Raw genomic sequence first — 21,888 nt, 5'->3', positions numbered from 1 at the left:
TTGTTTCTTGTGCTAGAAGTTTATTATTAATGATTGCCCTACGTTGGTCTCCTATCCTTTGTCGGCTTACTTGCATGTCTGGAAATTTTTCTAAAAATTTTAGGTGAAGTGGTTCGAGATAGGTGGTTTTGTCTGTATCTAGTTGGGTTAACTGAAAGTAAGTGCGCAGAATAAATATATTCATTTCTGGTGTCCATCTCCTGCGCTTATTATTGGCACTTGTAGTGGGCGCAAGGTCCCTGTCGAGATCGACATCTCGCGCAACACTATCAAGCGTGCTGGTTGTTGACAAGCTGGTTTTGCTTCTTGTCATATATGAAGGGCGAGTTGAAGGGATCGATGAAAATAAAGAAATCGTATCATCGTCCGTGGAATCGGCTGTCGCATCTTCGCTGTGAGCCCGCCTGGTCAACTCACAACGACCAGCTGTCGCATGTTTTTTGGTGGGAGCCCGCTTGCTCAACTCCACACCACCGATGGTTCGCATACTGTGGCATCCAGCATCGGCTCCAGATGCGCCCCGGCGACCCCGGGAAGCGACCGTAAATTATATACTCTTCTATCCATCTCCATGTTGGGTTACCCTGCCTTGTTAGCCGCGTAAGTTTTTACTCCTGTACAGTTGTACAGTACGCGTGTCCGCCCCCACGTAAGCTAGGTGTTCAGCTTGGACGTAAGGTTGGATTTTAGGGGGCTTATTATTATTATTATTATGGAGACCAGGAGAGTTAAGTTTTGGAAATTGCGGATATAAGAATTTTTGTTCCCACGTGGTAAACTTATGTTTTATACGTATGCGTACTCAAAAAGTATGCGTAAGTTACCTAAATAAACTATCAAAAGGACAGGCACACCAGCTTATTTGAGTTGATGGTACACATCGACGTTATACCCTATAAAACGTTAACGACAGAACCTCTGGACTAAGTGCGATATTTCATGTTTGGAAACTATCAAATTACAATACCATTTTGTTACTATTTGATACCTAAATTAAATTATTTAGTACCTTGTTGAACGAACGTCGACGATGGTTGTTCATTATTTTGAAATATTTTCGTTAAAATCTTGCAACATCTCTTCAACAACTACCAACATAACGACGTGAACAGGTCATAAAATGTCAAAAGTCAAATCAACTGTCAAATTTAATTCAACACAAATGAATGAAGCTTTTACAGATTTTTGAAAACATTTTGTTAATAAATGTTGCAAAACTGGATTTTACCAAAAGATAAAATGCAGGGCACTATCAAGGAGCTGCTTGACGCATTAGGGTTAGTTATAAGTATAATTAATTTGAGTAATTTAGATACTACTAGTGGCTGGAAGCAGGCGTTCGTAATTGACGATAATGGCTTTGTATTGAATTTACAGATGTAGTTTGGAGGCGGACACTGTTTTAGATTACATCCAGAATGATCCCAACTACGGCAACAGTAATTTGTCCTCTAAGCAAGTGAACGAATACGCTCAGAGATTGGCGCTTAAAGCTTCGAACGCTAAGTTGTTTTTGAAAAAATATGAAGAGCTAAGGAACAGAAAGTACGTATTGGATATTGTTTTACTGGATAATAGTTGCTTATTACTAAATAACTCTTTGTGATGTGACTGGCATTTACTATCTAAAATGGTTAGTGTAAAAAGCAATTGATGTATTTGGTACATTTGGTTCAAATACAAAGAAAATTGAAAGCTAGTAGGTACCCAATAACATAAAACTATACTCAAAATAGATACCTACAATACAAACTAATAGCATCTTTGGATATTCCTTCAAGATTTAACCATTGTGATAGAACCAACACCTACATTACAGAACAAAACAAGAAGTTAACAACATCTACTACATAGAAAACATAAACAGTGCATTCCTTGTTTCAGTACTGATAACTTGGCTGACCTTATAGCACTGTTCTACAAACTGGTGTGTGAAGAAAAGAAATCTAAAATATCCAAACCAAAAGTAGCTCCGAAACCTATACTGGGTGATAATAAACATCAGATTACAAAGGACGATCTTCCACAGGTATTGATTGTAATCTAATAAACTTAAAATTAATATAATTATAACACATAGATAGTAGTAGTTATTGACATTATTTAAAGACATTTCATTTGGATTTGGTGATAATTTGCATCTGTTAATCTGTATGGTGTGTGTTAAAATTGAAACACTAATAATACTAGGCTATTTATACTACTGTTAATTTTGTAAATTAATGATGTACCTAATACACATAATACTCACATGAGTAGCATTAAGCCATTTCTGTAAGAACACTATAAAACACATTGTCCTGATGATAACTATTTGATTTGAATTTCGACAAAAGCTCCTTGTTTGTTCTCATCTGACTACTTACTTTATAATAAAAGTATAGATAAAACACTAGTGTTACTATAGCAATGTGCCTGAGCTAAATCACTTTCAAAGTAAATACACAAATCATAGAGATTATGACATATTTAAGGTGAGTTTTGGAGCACAAAATGGATATTAATTTTGCTATAGTAGAACCATTTCTTTTAATGTCTTTTTATATATTGAATGTTTATATTGGTTCTTACCTTTTTTATTCCTTCATTTAGATCTTAAAATGGATTTATAATGATTAAATGTAATTTCAGATTAAAGACAAACTTCTAAAAGCGGTGGATGAAAGTAAGAAGCTAGTCATGAAGTCCTTTGAAGATAAAGAAACAAAGCTTAGGCCAAACTGGTACAGCAGTCTAGACTTGCCCAGCTGGCAAAAGGATCACCCAGCAATGTCTTGGGACTTTCCAAAAGAACCTATTCCAATCATATCTTCCCTCTGTAAGTTTTAATCCTTTTTTAAATATTACCTGTTTAGTATATCCATATTTCGTAATCTATTTTTTTATTTTGTGTTTTAGCCGGTGTGCCAATAGCATCTCAAGAAAATATAATCATTGATGACTTGCTGTACATCTTCTCTGGTGTTCCTGGAAACTACATAGTCCACCTACCAGTCAAAGACACCTTCGATCCTCGTACATTCCTAATATCTGATGATTTGGATGATGCACTGAAACAAATAGTTCAACAAATGCTTCCATTGGCTTCCAATTACTCTATAGTGAGAAGGTTCATTGAAAACTGTGACATGTGGTCTGGCCAGGTGCTACATGCATTAGTCGCAGCTATTGAAATACTTCTAAAGGATTATTATGTGAGTATACCAAATAATTTCTAAGAATTACTGTAGTTCTCAAATATGTATTTTTATATTGTAATTATGCGCCTTTTTAGACTATTTCTATACTGCATATACGATTCCATCCTATTAGACCTCTTGACTAAGGTCCTATATCTAACTAGAACTCTTGGCTAAGCAATCCTTTTATGGATTTAAATGTTTATTTTTTATTTTTCAGACCATGATAGCTCAGCTGGAGACTGAGCATTTATCTTCAAACCTCACATTACAAAAGCTGTGGTACTTTGTCTTGCCCACCATGCATACTATGCAAGTCCTTGCCGCCATTGTAACTAATATTGGAAAGGTAAAGAATAACATATTAGAATAGTTAACTATTCTATCTCACTGCGCTTTTCTGATAAGAATTTGCATTTGTTAACAAATAAACTCACTACACTTTCACATAATCTTCTAATAAGGCGAATGCGAATTCATCGCGTGAATAAACTTTTAATATGATATTTTCCCTGTTAATAGGTAACTTTAATTCGGTGGATTTAGATTTCAGCCATGATCGACCCACTGCAGAGCAAAGGCCTTCTTCCACTCCTCTCTGTTTAAAGCTTTACGCGGCCAATCGTTGTCATAGATGTCAGTCCATATCTCATTTCAGGATTCGCTAGGCATTTAAATAATGTTTTGTTGTTACAGAGTGAGTTGCGCGGTGGTGCAGTTCTAACTGTACTACATGATAAAACTAACACATTGATGGGTGACGCCAGAGCCCAAGAAATTTCATTGTTCCTAACTGAACGAGCTTGCCGACCCTACCTCTGTATTCTAGACCAGTGGATACATAAAGGCACCATTGTCGATCCTTTTCAGGTAAGTTTTCATTAAATGAAGGATATTAAACAGCTTACTTATATGATGAGGTAACTCGAATTGTTTCTAGCCATACTAGGGGTTCATATTGATGAGCAACATTGATCAGCAGTTTGTTTATATTTTAACATCTATTTGTCAGGAATTTATGATAGAAGATAATGAGCTTATCAACAAGGAAGAGCTTCCAGTAGACTACTCGGCGGATTACTGGGAGAAACGTTACAGTATTCAGAGAGACAGAGTGCCAAAGTTCCTAGATAAGTTCACTGACATTATCCTTAGAACTGGGAAATATTTGAATGTTATCAGTCAGTGTGGTAAGTTGCATTTATTTTAATCTATTGAATGCTAGTGCAGTAGTTATAAGTGCAATTACCAAACAAGTGATCTTTGGTTAGATTCTTGGGTCGGGCATAATATTATTGGGTCTATTGATTTTTCGATAATACTCTAAAATGGATTCAATAGCTTGAAAGAGGTTTCAATTCTCTGAACCAAACTAATGCGTTTTGTTAAATTGTACTTTTTAATAGGTAAACCAATCACAAAGCTGAACACTGAAGAAATAAAATATTCCCTGAGAGAACAGAACTATGGTGCTATAATACAGAAAGCGTATGCGTACGCCAGCAAGTCGTTGTTGGAGCTCCTTCTGAAGGAGTATGATCTCATGGGAAGATTGAAGTCGGTGAAGAATTACTTTTTGATGAGCCAAGGAGACTTCATTGTACAGTTCATGGATGCTACTGAACAAGAATTGTCTAAGAAAATCGATGACATTATACCTTCGAAACTGGAATCCCTTCTGGGATTGTGTTTGAGGTACCTATTTGATTGTGTTTGAGGTTTGGTAATGTCTGCTATGCGACCCAATGCGATTGAAATGATATCTATTGATTTACTGTTTTAAAAGAATATTCCGTTATTTCTTTAGATTTGTTGCACTAAATTTAAACCAATATTGAAGTATTTGTAGCCCTTCAGATTTAATTAACATAACTGATGAAAAGTGAGGATGAAAAGCGTGATGTTGTGTTATGATTGATATGATGTAATATTCTATTGATTCCTAAATATTTGACTTATATCAATTTCTTAATTTTCTTGCATGGTACGTCAGACTGTCAGCAGCAAGTCACGACCCGTACAATGAGGATATGAAGATTGAATTGCTTCCCTACGACTTGCAATTCCAAATGTTTAAGATTCTGTCTATTGAGACTGAAGATGAGAAAGGTAAGTTCTTAATCTTTTTTTAACATTTGTATATAGCATATAGCCTCGTCTCCACTAGGAACATTTGTCGAGCGACATGTGTCCCCAGTGACAACGGGCGATGTCGGGCGACGTCGGACGACATCGCTGCGACATTGTTGAAACTGTTCCTTGTCGCACAGTCGATGAAGATTAGTGATAGAGTGTGGACGGATTATACATTATTTATATTAATATTTAATTGTTTAATCCACAAGAACAAAATTATCTACATCGACTGTGGCTTTATTGATAACTGTTACTATAAAATTTAAAAGCTTATAGATATAAAAACATTTAATGTCTACGTAAAATTATGTATATTGATTAATAAATCATATTTCAGAATACAAACAGAACAAAGACTGTCTGCCGCTGACTGGTATTGAGACTTTCTCGTTTGGCATGGAAGTTAAGTGGCCAGTCTCCTTGGTACTCAACCATAAAGCCATAGCTTGCTACCAAATGATATTCAGACATCTGTTCTACTGCAAACATGTGGAGAGGTTGCTGTGCAGGTCAGTGGGTGATAATTATGTAATTTCATTTCATACACACAATCATTATATTACTAGTAAAATTACTTTTTTTGTTGGTAACTAAAAATAGTAGTGACATTTGATAGGCATGTGTAATAGGTTTAACATTTGTACCTCTGCCTCAGTAACCAATATGAGTGTGTATGCACTACATTTATTTTATTTTATTTAAGCGTTGACTCCCACTACACTTACAAAAACATACAAGTTCAATGTACATGACGCCCAGACCCGAAACAATATGTGGATCACACAAAGTGTTGCTCCGTGCGGGAATTGAACCCGCTACACTTTGCACGGCAGCCAATTGCCCAGCCATCGCGCCAGCCGCGCAGTAAATGTAAAAACCTATATGTGCAGAGTGTGGCTGTACAACAAGGTGGTGAAGCGTTTCTCGGCGGCCCGACTGTATGCGGACGCCTTCGCCCTCCGGCAGCGCATGCTCAGCTGCATACAGCATCTGCAGTACTACATGTGTGTCGAGGTCATCGAGCCTTCCTGGTGCCAACTCATACAGAGCCTCGATAAGGTAACACACACATTTCCTATTAATAATGATAGTTTAGAATTGCAAAGAAAACTTCACCTAATGCAATCGGTATTGGTAAAGTCGAATATAATAAAGATGTACCTTGAAATTTATCTGAAGGCAGATTTTCAGACCGTCATTGACATATTTTTTTCTCAGTTTTTTTAAAACGTTTTTCTACATTAGGATTTTCTCCTGTGTCGTGGGTGCGTTTACAAACATACAAGTTCACATACACATGACACCCAAACCCGAAACAACAATTTGTGGATCACACAAAGAGTTGCCCCGTGCGGGAATCGAACCCGCTACACGTTACGCGGCAGCCGGTTGCCCAGCTACCGCGTCAACCGTGTGGTCGTATCACAGTAGATATCAGATCTCAGATTCTTTCTTAGAGATCTTTTTCAGTTGACTAAATTGCTAAAAAGGAGATATTGATATTAATATGTACAAACTTTACATTTAAACTGCACCACATTTCTCCAAGTTGCACTATATATTTGTTCTCAAGGTTCACAACGTTGATGAAGTGCTGGAACGTCACAACGACTTCTTAGAGTCGTGTCTCGGGGACTGTATGCTGACCAGTCCGCAACTGTTGAAAGCGGTCACCACGCTGTGTCTCGTCTGTGTACAATTCTGTACATTCATTCAGGTATTCAAACACATTTCATTTAGAAAAACTTCATTATAAGTACCCATATAATCTTTAGAAATTACAGGTAGAATTTGAGCAAATAGTATGCAAGTAAATTAGCAAGATAGAGATTGTTTTCTATCATGATAGTTTACAGTTTGTCACTCATATGATGCTTCCACACTGCTATTAAACGTTTCTTTTCTATTTTTTAATTCTGTAATAGTAGTGTGGAAGCAACATTAGAAAGCCGGGCACGAATTCAAGGTAGGTATAGTGTACGTACCTATATGCGTTGTTTCACTAGATATTTTGCTCTTTCAAGCTATGTATTACAATATTACCAATTTATTCTGTGTATTTATAATTATTTATTAGTATGGTTATACTGCAGATATTTTAGGCATATGTAATTATAAAATCTGGTGAAGGTTTTTATTTTATTAATGAATACACAAAACTTAGTTTTATATTTTCTTCTGCTGCATATATATTTTGATTGGTGTTTCGCAAGGCTTTCCTGTGGTTAGTATACCTATATGATTTCTAACATTAATTTATTATTGTATTTTCTTTTAACGCTACCAAATCACGTTAATTGGCAAAAGGAGATGCACAAGTACTTCGTGGACGCAGAGCTTAACAGTATGCTTGGATCGACGTATGACAATTCAGACTATAGTGAGGTATATACCGAGTAGATCAACAGTAACACTAGTGCACTGATGCAAAGTAAATAATATCACAAGTATCATAGAAATTCACCATTGTGAAATATTCCTTGGCGACATGACGACTTAACTAACGTCAAACTTTCAGCCAATCACAAGCCGCGCTCACTTAAAAATCCCTTTCTATGATTGGGTAAAACATTTTCATTTGTATTGCTTCTGAACGGTAAAGGTCTTAATAATGTACTCGATACTAATGAATTTATCAGACATATCTTGCTTCCATGTAGTATTTGTGATATATCAAAAACATTATTAACCAATATTATTCTTATCATTCTTTCATGACTTTTCTGTTTTAGACTTTTACAGTGAGTATCTATTGTAATTATATTTATTATAATTGGAATTCTAGAGTTCCCAATATGTATTTATCGATATTATAACCGATTGTAGCATTATAAATTTCATTTTCCATTTTGCTTAACTTTATTTGTACGCACTACCTGTCGGTATCAGTGTCTAAAATACTTAGATACTGTATACCTGACACATGCCTAAAAACAATAAAATAGTAAATACATCTACGAACTAAAGGCCTGCGAAACCAGCCCTTAGTCTTCTATGTATTTAAAAGTATACTTGAGTAAGCTCTTATAATGTATTCGTCTTCATACTAACATAGTATAAGATATATTATAGTTATAATGTGATGTATAGGACGCGGGTTGTGGTGGGACGGCAACGCAAGGGTCGGCGGACTCATTCTCTCGCTCCGTGTCACGCTACGGGCTGCGGTTCACTGCTGCGCTGCTGTCTGTACTTGCAATCATAGAGAGGATGGCCAGAGACAACAATACCAACAAACTGCTTAATATATCTGCCAGGTACTTACCTATTTCAAAGATAGTAAGTAACTTAACTTAACGCGCTGCTACTCGACAATCGCCGCGTCGTGGGTCGCGGAATGCTGCTCATGAATATGAGCCTCTAGCATGGCTTGAAACTAGTCGAGTTCCTCGTCAAAACAATACGTGAGTAAGCCGATAACATAATAATTAATTTAGTATGTCTCACGAAAGTTACAATAAAATTATAGTAAGTAACTTTTAAGAATTTCGCAATTTTATGGATATTTTTTCATTTATCAATTACAGGCTTAATTTCAACACATACTACGTGAAACAGTTGGAGAAGTTCTGCTCGGATGATAAGCTGCTGGAGGCTGAGAAGAAGCAGTCTGCCTCCTAGCACAGGACTGCGCGCCCGCGCACCAACCTCGTCACCTCTGTGTGAACGCACTCTTATAACTACGCTACTATTAAAAAATCATTCATTCAACAATTATGCCGTCGCTACCATATTCTAATTTGAATCTCTCCTGCCACATCAAAAGTACAATTCATAAATAATAAAATATAGCTAATTTTTAGGCACTCTTATAAAACAACTAATTTCTATAAAATATTTTAATAATATTGATGACGTTGTTTCTAGTAAATAGAGTATAGTCATTATAGTCACAAAGACAAAACTAATGTTTGCATGTATTGAACTTCTAATTCCTTCAAAATTAAGTACAAATCTTCCATTTGCATTTTGGGAATGAACAGTATTTAGATAGACTTAATTAGATGTTGTCCAGTGTTTAGATGTTAGTAAAATCTCGAAAAATATCAGTATACAATATTAAGATCCGAAACAGTAAGTAACTTGACAGTAGTTGTGTATTTTTCATATAGAAATTATGTAACATACGTAGGAGTACGTTATTTTTCTAATGCGGCAGATTTATCCACAACGTTGATATCATTCCGACTAGATTGGGTATAACTACTAACATATTTTTGATATTAAAGGCTCTCTAACATAATAAGGCAATTATTTTTAGATACTACTAATAGAAGAAAGTCACAAATCTCTCATTCCTTGCCATAAGTGTTAAATTATAGATAGATACAATGACAAAATAGTGTTCAAATTAGTGGTAGAAGAGCTTCGTGTAAATTAAGCGAAGCGTCACAAAATACTCTCAACTGTCGTTAGGGGCATCTATTTTACGTGAAGCGTGTAGGAAGGGGGCAACCACTGACTGGGTCTGTATAATTACATAATCTTGATAAACTTAAACTTTGTAAGTTTTAATTCTTCCAGCTAATGTTTTGCTATGTACAATGCTACCTACTTAAAAAGACAAAGAAATAATTTTCATTCTGAGCCCACAAAGTATTTTTGTGACTTACTAATTTCACATGAAATTGGGGGAGGCGGGAGGTCGAGGTGAATCTCACTACAAATACCAAAGGTCGCAAACATTATCCTCACAGCCTCATGTAATGTAGATGCCCCCTTATTCTAAATCTCATTTACTCCCATGACTATTGTAACACATAATTATTCTATTTATAGTATGAATTTTACATTAGTTATTATTATTGGCTGTGTATTGTAAACCCCTACTTGTTACATTTTTTGTAAATAATTCGATGTGTTGCTGTTGAGTAGGATAAATAATTGCCATAATTTTAAACTTCCTGAATCAACCTGTTGGATTACTTAGTAGTTCAGTTTATACATTTTGTTATTGTTAACCAACACAGATTAATTATATTTGTATTGATAACAAACACTTGTTTAAAAACGATAACTTTGAGTATTTCAATAACCTGCACTGCATACTATTGTAAAATCTCAGTATGTAATATGTAAATACCATCGTTATTATATGCAATAAATACCGATAACTCAACTGTTTGTTTGTTTTTGTTTAAACCAATAAGTCAACAGATGTTTGGTATGAGTAAGAACGTTGGACTCTAGGATTTTCTCCGTCTTGGGTGCGTGAGGAAGTTAAGAACAAAATGAAGGAAATGTCAAGTACTTTGGTACGTGTAAGTATAATATCTAAGTATTGCTTGAGTCACAGCTGCGAATCTGATCGTGATTATCCCATTCCAATTCCGTTTTAAGTTTTGAAGAGCCATGCTTTGATACGATTAGGCCGGCTCAACCCGAGTGATAACACGGCTTCACAAAAAACCAACGTGAAACAACGTTTGCGTTGTGTGAGTGAGGTTATTAAAGGCCCAATTACTGCCCTTCAAATTCCCCAACAATCCTTAAATTCTCAAAAGGCCGGCAAGCCTTGTTACGCCTCTGGTGTTTCGGGTGTCGGTGATCCGTCTGCTTGTTTACCGGCTTATACAATAAAAAAGGCGATACAAATAAAAATGCATTTTGACCATGACAATTAATCTATTTTAATATTTAACAGACTTTTAAATACAATCTTATTTATGTAACATTCAATTGGTTTCGTTTGATACATAAAGCAAATCACTTTTGGACTTTAACAATAAATACATCATGTAACATTGGAATACTCACTATGCTAGATCATGATAAAAACAAATAAATTACTTTAGCATGGACATGACACAAAATGACTTGAAAACGTGAATGAATTTCTATAACACAGCATGCGAAATTAAAAACTAATGAACAAGGAACTATATTTAAAATATACTGTAAAAGCAATTTATTATTACTATATCATATTGCCCTAAATCAACTTACAATGTAATCAATGATAAAAGCCTTGTATTGGTCACAGACAACTACTTTAAAAATAACCAACCAACCCTGTAAATAGGGATAGACAGAACAATACATCTAATCGATTCATAGTATCTGACTACACACCATTCAATCATTACCAGCAAAACAATTTCATTATAAGGTACAGTAAAACTACTAAGGACAGCCAACTTTTACGGAAATGTCTATATAGTTAGACATTACAAGTAATATCACTGCATTAATAACTACATGTGAGTACATTTCATAGTTACGCCTACATTATGTGCATATTATCCATACAATAGTGAAATGGTAACTGAAGTGAATGTTTAACATTTGTGCAACGTTTAACCAAGTCCGACCGAAACAGACGCATTCTTAGAAGTCATCTCGACGCATCGTCATATAAAATGTATTGGCACAGTTTTGTGTAACCAAAATAGAAAAAGATAATTCATATGTATCAAGTACCACTTACATCATCATGGAAACGTTAAATCCGAACTGCATTATTAAGCAAATATTCGAAAGTATATTTAATTGTCCAGTTAGCTAAGACATCAACAATAGAACCACACAATAGCCTAAACTCAAGCTAATATAAGCGCCATTACTTCTTACAAAAACTTAAGTCGAATGAAAAAACAAAAAGTTGCGAATGTTTTAAGTGTTTTAAAAATTCAAGCTCAATGTGTACAGATAAAAGTTATTATGGCTATAAATTCGAAAGATTTTCGAGAGCATAAATATACACACAAAGTTCACATTGAGCAGTCTGATACAAGGCACACACATTTGAGCTCAAATTATTAAAACAATTCATGCATGATGACACAAATAGAACTTCCTACATGATAAAAAATTATCAATTGACAACAATAAGTACTTTCTACAACAAACCTTGCAAAATGACTGAATACTTAATTATAGTTTTATTGCGGTGCCATTTTAAAAATGTTTTTTGGTTTGCGACATAATGTCATGAATAAATACATACTTCTAATACATAGCAAAGAGAGCGGCAGAGTTGAATGATAAAAGCAAATGTATGTGTATTGTAAGTAAAAAAGCCTAATGCACATAATTTACCTACTTTAAAAGGAGTATGTACAGAGCTCACTGCTCAAATTCACTAATTCACAGACTAGAGTCTTCGTCATCCGATGACCATCACCACATATGCGTTTCCCGGATCTCACTGATGATTTGACCGGCACGCTGCAGAGCCTAGATAAAAAAAACATATATTCATTACAATCATAATTGGGATTTCGATTGTGTGTTTTTGCTACAAGTGGTCTACACGGTACACTTACCTTCAGCATGTCAGCGGCCTCCTTCCGCCGCTGCGCAATATGTTCCGATTCGTTGAGCATGCTCTCTGCCTGGTCAGACTTGTACAGGTGAGTAACAAGCTCAGACTGCAGGTTATCCTTTACATAATTCACTAGGAAATGCATCACAGCTTTTGGCACAGAGTCCTGGATAGACTTGCGCACTATGTAGAAGTATGATTTGATCAGCCGTTCTGAAAAAAAATCAACAATTATTACGTTAAGTTGCCTCCTCATGTTGGTTCATAAAAGGAAATTATAGTCTCAAAATTATGTAATACAATTCCTTAAATAAACCAACCAATGTTTTGTTGTTAGTAATGTGCATAATAGATCCGTTATAAAATGCAATGCTAATGATTTGTGATAGATGGTTTAATGTTAAATGAAGATAAGTATTTAATATTTACCTACACAAAAATGCTCATAACTAGTAATAAAATATCCCCACATCAAATTATGTTCTAGTTACTAGACAAATCACAAGCCACAATCAAATAAAAAATATGCCTAATAAATGAAATTATTAGTTTAATGATTAGTAGTTAGTAAAAAATCTAGTTAATGTCAAGTCAAAGTAAACAAGCAGCAAGCAAAATAGTCGATGGTAGGTGGTCGGAAGTTTAACAGTGAGCAAAATGAGTAAAGCATTCTGTACACCGCGCCGCTATCCTCACCCACTAAATCACCCATTTGATTCAATTGCATCACGTTGATGCCGTCTACTGTCTCAGAGTTAGGAATTAGGATTGATGGCTCATCGCTCCGCCCACCTAACATCACAAGAAAATACTGTTGAATGGTACAATGTAGTGATACACATATACATATATTAATTCTGACAAATGATGCTAATGCCGTCCGATTAATATTTGACAATGAAAACGGTTTATCACTTTACTACATCAAATGTTAATTGCTTTTAGCTCCAAACCAAACTTAATTATAGGTTAAGTTTCTAAATCAAGCCTCATTTTCATTCCAATTAGCTCATCGCAAAAAACGTGAATTAATAAAATTCCAAACAAAGCAACAATGTTGAGATTCCACTTACCGATGACGTCACAATCATGTTGTTCCCTGTCGGACAGTTTGCGCGAGGTCTGGCTCGGCACTTCTGGTAGAAGGTTCACTGGCTTTTGAGGAGTCAGTACTTTATTCTCTGGGGTTCCATTCATCTGAAATTAATATGATTATAGTACTGTTTACCTATGACAAAAAATCTATAATGAAAAGCAAGATTTTAAGAAAATAGATTGATGACAATGATGATGGAACGAATACGAATATTTTTCTAGGACGAGCCCGCCACAACTTCCCAAAACCGCTACAACTCTTCCAATTGTTTAAGACCTACCAATTTGATGTACTGTAGGAGTAGTAGACTAACAAACTTAGTTACATGATCATTGTATCCATTTTATTAACATGCATTATGTGTACCCGCAATAAATGACAATTTAGCTTTAGCTCTAATAACTATTCTACCATTGTAAAACCGTATGTTACCTGTGGAGTTGCAGGAGATTCACTGTTATTACTCTGAGTCGGAGACTTGTTTTCCTGACCATCTGTGATCGCTGGCACATGCTAAAAAGACAATTTCCAACATTTAAGGTAAGCATTCTATTTTAGATTAGATCCCCCAAATATAACATCTAACTAAAATTACTTTCATGCATACAATAACAAAAATAAAATAATAAACAATTTTAAAGTACAGATGTTTACCTGTTGGCATCATATAAAATGCTAATTCCTCCAATATAATCGTATTAGTGACAATGGACATGACGTCATACGTATTTTGATAAGTTCGTCATTAGTGAATAGAAAATGCTTGCTAATGAGTAAAGGTTAGTCAGCAATAGCTAAGCCAAGTTTATATGACAAAAGAATCTTCAAGAAGAAATTAAGTATCCAATAATACTCAAAAGCGATGTTTAAATATTTGTCATCTAAACTTACGATTTCAAGAATGTACACAGTTTTAATCATGCGATATGCCTCTTACGACGCTGTTAATAGAAATATAGGGCGAGTTCTGGCATTGTTCGCATGATCGATCTCTGTCTACACTCGATTTGAAAGAGAGCCCACGTAGTATTCCAAGCGTCACCGACATGATGCCGTCACATGGTTTAGTAGGACAATGTGGCTAACATGAGACTGTAGTTATGTCACTAGCCCTTACTATGTGCTGTGAGATTTATTTTACCTTGTTGTGTGATTCCCATACACTTGCCAAGAATACTAGGGTGGACCCTCTTTCACCCATTTGTCGAAGAAATAGCTACAAAATAATTGGCAATAGTTATTTTAATCACAAGAGGAAATTAGATAATGTTAAAGTATAATCAGTAAGAGTTTAAGACTGCCATCAGTAGTTGCTGCAATGTCCATCTGATGGTAGCCCTATTATTGATACAGACAGGTAACAAGCATCAAGTATTGTATTTTGTTGATTTACTATAGTTTTCCAAGTGAACAAAGATGTTGAAAAATGCCTGCATATTTATTGTATAAATAGTAACAAAAAGTAAGTCAGTTGTTAAACAAATTACGTGCCAAAATGTTACTAAGTACTAACAGAAAAGAGTATGTGCCACAGGCTTCACTAGCTAGCCTAGTTACACTACAGGTGTTAACTATCTACTCCATACAGGGGTTCATCGTAATAAATGGATAGATCTTAAAACAATGGATATGAATATACATGTCGAATAGGTAATTTCATAAAACAAACATAAACAAAGTTATAATGGTGCACTTCATAACACTTTTCTAAGATCGACAACCACATTTACACTCACCGACTAATGTACTATTTACACGCGATGGGCAACCGTAAGGAGTTTGACAGCGACACTACTTACCTCAGGTTAGTGGCATTAGTTCCCACAGGCACGTAACATAATAACTTAAGCTTATATATACTTTGAACATGGTGAATACCGGTGAGGACGTGGGCCGTGGTGTCTTCTGCCGGTAAACGGGGCTGTGCTCATCGATCAGGCTGTCTGTACTCTTCAGGAGACCAGACACCAAGGCAGCTTCGCGGTGAAAGTCAGGGTGCTTAGTGTTGATATACGCCAGTTCAATTTGCACCAAATTTTCCACCTGAAATTGAGAATAGTAGTGGAATTTAATTCATCATTTCAGCTTGCATGTGGTGCAAGACAACTTTAAAATAATACAGTTTTTCATAGAATTAATTGCTGAGCAATTAGTTTGCTATATTTTATTTCGAGAGCTAAAAGTTTCGCATGGCGTAATAGTTTTATAACGGTAACATTTATCACCGGTAACAGTGAATTACTATTACTTTGTATATTACAAACTTGCAAATTCATTTTTATACAAAATGTATTTTAGTTATATGTTTTGTTTATTTGTGGCGTCACCACGATGTCCCAAATATAGGTGATAATAATTTGTGGTTGATACAATAAACCACATCGATATAAACCTGACAATGTATAAGTCAAGGTTACACGCGGTATGAGTCCATCGAAGCGATACCTACTACCGACTATATGTCTATATCATAAAACGATTTTCTCGACACTATCTCTGTTTGCTTATCTCGGAAATGTCATTATATTTTGGTATCAATCTAACTCAAGAAATACCTGTTTCTTTCGGAATCTAAGTAGAACTGTGGTGCGAAGATATACCTGTCTTGACCTATAAATGACAGGTTTAAATTTATAGGACCGAATTAATGTAGGTGTTCATACATACCATAGCGTTAGTAGCCGGCAGACGGGTGCGCAGTAGCTGTGTGACGACATCGACGATGCGTTGATGCAGGCGCGGGAACCGCAACATTTCCTGCTGCACCTCCGTGCCGCAGTGCTGCACTATACGCTGCATCTCCTCATGTACCTATTCAGAACAGTATCATCATAGTAGTTATAGCGTATTTATTATAGAGTACTTATTGAACAAAGACGTAATATCGGGAATTGTCGATACTCGATAAATACTTACCTCGAACCTGAGACTACTGGTATACTAACGAGGTAGACCATTAATATGATAAGAATATCTATGTTGACGCAAATAAAAAACATATTTGAGGCAGTTAATATACAGATAAAATAAATATAGTTTTGATTAGAATCATGCTTATTCCAATTATAACATTACTGGCTACTTCCGCGCGGTTTCACCTACTCTGCTCGGCTCCTACTGATCATAGCGTTATGTTTTATAGCCTGTAAGATTCCTCGACATATCCACTATCAAATACAACAAAAGTTATTCAATTCGGATCAGTAGCTCTGGAGATTAGCGTGTTCAAACAAACAAACTCTTCAGCTTTATAATAAAGTAAGTATTAAAAAAAAATCTGTTAAAACAATCACTCCCGCATACCGTAATATGATTGTTTCAAGAACAAAGAGCAACAAACATAAAAAAATATATAAGTTTCTAGTTCTAGTAGTACCTACATACATAACTGAATTAATTATTCGATTTAATGATGTTTTGACGTCACACATTACTGACCATAGTATGCTAGTTATTTATGACCCTCGCCAGGTTTCAATAGTATATAATAACAGTAAAATTTTACCAGTTCCACGCAACGGAGTGATGGGTCTTCAAGTCTCCTTATCTGCCGTTTCACAAGCAACTCAAACGAGACTTCAGGGACAAACAGAGCTGGCCGTGGACCCGTAGCATTGCGGATCGCGGTCAAAATGTCCATGCGCGTCAAACCTGGTACAAATAAAAATAGTAACTCGTCTCGTTGCTTGTCTTTGTAATATGATTGATCAAAAATGGGTGTGTCTTATGACAATGGCATAAGGTTTCTTTTATCACAATGTCATGGTTGCGACACATGCCGCCAGTCATGCCGCCGGTGTAGTCAGTAAAAGTCTTGATGAATCACACAATAATCAGTTTAAAGACCTGATTGTCATTCACAGATTGTCATGTTTACAATAACACAATTTATAATTACAACAGTACATTTACGTTTGTTATTAAGATAAGTGCAAAATAACTTTCTTGAATAGTATGATTCTTCGCTGAACTCGTATGACGTTACTACATTACCGCGAACACTTATTGTGTGTTGTATACGCGGAAACATAAAACCACTTACCGACTAGGGGATGTATGGAATCTAAGGTGCGGCCAAATGTCTCGTGGAAAATGTAGCATATTCTGGCGCCTCCACAAAGTTCGGTAGTCTCTATATTCCTGGCCGTACCCTCTATGGTAGAGCAATATGCGCTAGCGAACTTGGTGATAATTTGAAGTAGAGTCTGTGACTTATCCGAAACATCTTCTCCATAAGAGTTGAGAAGAGATTGGAACTGTGAGATCATTACATTGACGCGAACCTGTTACGAAAAAAAGCGAAGTTGTAATTTGCTATTCAACTTATAAATAACAGTAGCAATTAATTAGCAAATACCAATTTGGATTTATTCTTAGTAGAGAAACAAGATAGTAAATAAAAAACAATTACCTTTAATTCAGGCAAACAATCCCTAATATGGTGCATCAGTAGTCTGTTCAAGGTCTTTGCCAAGTGTGGCGTGCCATTGCGTGTGGCAATCGTTGGATACTTCCTTTGGAGGTATGTTGCTTCGTCTTTGAGAGCATCCTGGGTGTAGAACAAAAATCTAGTTAGTACCTAATATGAATTGCACATGTTCTTATTACGTAAAAAACATCATTCTTTTTTGATAGCTGCGTAATAAATTAAACAAATAATAAAAACATTATTGTCATCATTGGTACTTAGGATAGATTCTGATAGATACAACACATAGATTTTATATAATTCTATGCAAACCAGTCTGGTTATTAATTGCTAGATGTACTGAATATTATTACAATTTCGATTTCGAAGTCAAATGCAAATCTAATAAAGTACAATGGTGGGATGACATAGACCAATGATTCAGCAAATATTATTAATTATTAAAATGATAATTAAATAGATAATTTACCCCTATCGATTTATTATCAATAATGTCTTGCTGCGATCTGTTTACAACTCCGATAATGCCAAGTTTTACGGGAATGACGCGGCCGCATAGGATGTCTATGGCATCAGTTCCTGAAATAAATAACTATTTTCAGTAACAAGCATTGCATCTAGGAAAACAGCAACTAGAAATATGAACTATTTTTATCGCCAGTCTTTAATAAAGCAACACAATTCGGAAAATTATTTTTTATCAAAGTTATCATGTAATCATATTCTGGAGATAAGTTAAAAATTGATACTAATTTAACTCAAATATTTTAGATAGCTTGTAGGGCATGACATTACTTTTAAAATAGAGATAGACTTAGACCAGATTATTATTTATACTTAAAAGTAGTGAATAAAATTAATAGTATAGTAACCTGCATCCATAAGATCCAGCTTAGTGACAACAGCTAAAGTCCTCCTACCATCTGGATCAACCTCTTTGGACATTTTAATAGCTTCACTGGTTGCCATATCAGTGTTAGCAGCAGTCACAGCCAATATTATGGAGTTTGGGTTTGAAATGTACTTTATAATAAGATTCCTAATTTGGTTTTCAATATCTTCAGGCTGATCACCAATTGGCACCTAATAAGAAACACGTTGATTAATACTGGGTTAATTCTAAACATGTATTGTTATATGTAAATGTCTTAAATACTATTTATTTACCTTGGTAATACCAGGGAGATCAACTAGAGTGAGGTTTACAACCCTGGTTGAGAAAATCTTGAGGCTTATAGGCTCGGGGCAGATGCCCTTGTTGCTGCCAGCCATGCGGTCTGTTTCTCGTTCTATTTCTTGTCGCATTTGATCGAAATCTGTGTATATCTTGTCTTTGGTGTGCAGGAATTTGCCCCATTCTTCTAGGTTTACAGTTCCTGTAACAATTGAGAAGTAGGTAGGTATGGCTGGAATGTAAATTACTATAAATTCTATGTAGTAAAAAGAACCAGAACACATGCAAACACAAAGGTAGTTATTCAATATACAATCCAATAAATATAAATGTTATTGATATAATCTCACATACACACACATTCCTGTAGTAATTATTTCTTTTATAGATATTTAGTATTATGTTTTGCATTCCAATATGGATAAAAAAGTAATGTGGATCATTATGTCAGATTAAAGACAACACAATATAAATAATAGGGTAGGAATGGAGATATTAATGTGTATATAATTACTTATTCTTATTACACACAATAACTACTACAAACCTGGATTAAATTTTTGGGAAAGTTGAGCTATTGGATTCCATGTTGTTTTCTCTGTGTTCTGGATTCTTAATCCTTCCAATACATTTAAATAAAATACAATAAATTTAAACTAAGTAAGATGCTGAATGATTCAAAATGAGTCAGTAAGAAATTTTTCCACTGAATCTACTGAATTGAAATATATTTAAATGCATTTTAAACGAGAGTTCTTACACAATCTTACAATTATAATTAATTTTTTACACCTATACTTATTTAGGAACTCTGATAACAATTACTGTATTTAGTATACACATTAATAGATAATGAGATTAATTTATTGGCATGTATGAAGTTCAATGCCATTTCAATGCAGTGCAATAAAAATGACATTGAAAAGAACAACATTATTGATCTCATATAGGTGGTCTATAGATCTAGGCCTTATAAACATAACAAAAGCAGGAAGATCAATGCTCAATTACATATGGCATTGAAAAATGTAGTTAATAGAACAAAGGCTTTTATTATCATTTCTAGATTCATGTAATTCCACCTGGATTAAAACTATAGCAGAACCTTAGGATGTAAATTATACTTTTATAAATAGTATTAATAAAATATTTAATACACTTTGCCAAAATTTATATCTAATAAGACAGAGATAGTCCAATCATAATGAGTTTCTAATAGGAATCAGATAACTACTAAAAATAATATTATTGTAGTTTGAAAATTGGCTTACCTTCTTCAGCCGAGCGATGTTCCTTGCTATCCTTAGGACTGTAGACAAGTTGGAGAACTAGAGGCCGCCTAGTCACAATTCCAGGGCCTCGAGGAAGAAACGAGCGGCCCACTAAACTCTCTATGACAGAACTCTTACCAGAGCTCTGTTAGAAAAACAATAAAACATGTGTTCAAAAAGGTGTCTTATTAGAATTACTTATCAATTTATTAAACATGTTCTCTCTGTTTTGAGGAGTTCAGTTGTTTCTAAATTAAATGTAAATCAATGTGATGTCATTGATGTTTTTATTGATTACAAATTAGAAACGTGACTATGCGCAAAACATATAATTTTGCATTCATACCAAATATATGCCAAAGTGAGATATTTCAATTTGGTGGTTTGGGATAACAGAAGTACGGTCTTGGTCAATGACAGCGTAGTTCAATTGAATATAATGGGGACAAAGAACTCTACTGACACCTTTACATAACCATTACAGATACATCAACAGGAAACTCATGGCATGTATCGGCCATTCTAATCGGAATCACGTTTTTAAAATAACTGTTTCAAATATTTATAAAATGGTTACCTGAGTTCCTAAAACTACTATCTGAGGTAATTGGATGGCATCGGCTCCGACAGTGTTAAAAACATCTTGCAACTTATTAATAACTGGTATAAGCGCTTCCATAGTTAGTTACAGATTCTACAGCACACAATAAATATATTCAACGGGTCTACGACAGTTTTATGTAACACGAAAAGATTATTTTTATCAAATATCAAAACAGACAAACCAACCGGTGAAAGTCGGCCATATTGATTTGACCACCCGCGCCCAGTGTTGCCAACAAGACTAACATGAAATTTGCTAAAAGGCTGTTGAAAACTTGCCAAAATTATGCCAAGGCTTTATAATTTAAGCTAAAAATTATGCTAATAATTTTCGATGTCAAATAAAACGTTATTTAACTTCAAATATTATTTAATCAACATTGTTATCAAATATATGTTAGGTTTTAATCGTGTAAATCCTGGTCTTAACGTATCTTAATCTCAATATAACGACTCGTTATATTGGCAACCAGTGTTGCCCCCTTAGGTCTCATGGAATGTCGACGATATTTACATCGCAAGGTATGAAGACAGTGGTTTGTTTCATGGTTTAACTTTTATTAAATAATATTAATTGATATGCTAAAAAATATGCTATATTAATCGACTATTTGCAATAGATTAAAATAAAAATTAAAATATTTACATAATCACTTGCTCATTATGCTTATTCAAATCACAGCTTATAGTTGTATTTTCATAGCCTTTCCTGATTTGACTTGATTTTTTCAAACTT

The 21,888-nt window shown here is 34.9% G+C and overlaps 2 protein-coding genes across 12 annotated transcripts; one reads left to right on the top strand and one right to left on the bottom strand.

The window, feature by feature from the left end:
- The first annotated feature begins 1,098 nt into the window (after nucleotides 1-1,098).
- Nucleotides 1,099-10,434, top strand: LOC118263664 (gamma-tubulin complex component 2). Of its 2 annotated transcripts, XM_050705243.1 has the most exons (16): nucleotides 1,106-1,277; nucleotides 1,378-1,545; nucleotides 1,885-2,029; nucleotides 2,632-2,818; nucleotides 2,899-3,194; nucleotides 3,400-3,528; nucleotides 3,876-4,049; nucleotides 4,192-4,369; nucleotides 4,586-4,874; nucleotides 5,173-5,288; nucleotides 5,653-5,824; nucleotides 6,206-6,374; nucleotides 6,889-7,032; nucleotides 7,623-7,700; nucleotides 8,406-8,572; nucleotides 8,843-10,434. In XM_050705243.1, exons 1-16 carry the CDS (start codon nucleotides 1,207-1,209, stop codon nucleotides 8,934-8,936), a joined length of 2,577 nt encoding a protein of 858 aa, XP_050561200.1. In that variant the 5' UTR covers nucleotides 1,106-1,206; the 3' UTR covers nucleotides 8,937-10,434. The 2 variants fall into 2 exon arrangements, with proteins under 2 accessions (XP_050561201.1, XP_050561200.1); XM_050705244.1 differs by lacking the exon at nucleotides 7,623-7,700 and having other exon boundaries at nucleotides 1,099-1,277.
- Nucleotides 10,435-10,920: 486 nt separating this feature from the next.
- On the bottom strand, nucleotides 10,921-21,371 carry LOC118263432 (dynamin-1-like protein). Of its 10 annotated transcripts, none has more exons than XM_035575421.2 (16): nucleotides 21,127-21,371; nucleotides 20,550-20,694; nucleotides 19,272-19,480; nucleotides 18,977-19,187; nucleotides 18,574-18,683; nucleotides 18,087-18,224; nucleotides 17,718-17,958; nucleotides 17,181-17,326; nucleotides 16,343-16,486; nucleotides 15,536-15,718; nucleotides 14,817-14,891; nucleotides 14,108-14,188; nucleotides 13,653-13,776; nucleotides 13,276-13,371; nucleotides 12,581-12,792; nucleotides 10,921-12,491 (listed from the first exon to the last, which is right to left on the bottom strand). In XM_035575421.2, the coding sequence occupies exons 1-16, from the start codon at nucleotides 21,226-21,228 to the stop codon at nucleotides 12,435-12,437; spliced, it is 2,274 nt and encodes a 757-aa protein (XP_035431314.1). In that variant the 5' UTR covers nucleotides 21,229-21,371; the 3' UTR covers nucleotides 10,921-12,434. The 10 variants fall into 10 exon arrangements, with proteins under 10 accessions (XP_035431314.1, XP_035431316.1, XP_035431319.1 ...); XM_035575423.2 differs by having other exon boundaries at nucleotides 15,554-15,718; XM_035575426.2 differs by lacking the exon at nucleotides 13,276-13,371.
- Nucleotides 21,372-21,888: the final 517 nt, after the last annotated feature.

This window comes from Spodoptera frugiperda, chromosome 27 (assembly GCF_023101765.2).
Source record: "Spodoptera frugiperda isolate SF20-4 chromosome 27, AGI-APGP_CSIRO_Sfru_2.0, whole genome shotgun sequence".
NCBI lineage: Eukaryota > Metazoa > Arthropoda > Insecta > Lepidoptera > Noctuidae > Spodoptera > Spodoptera frugiperda.
This window is presented reverse-complemented; position numbering and strand designations above follow the sequence as displayed.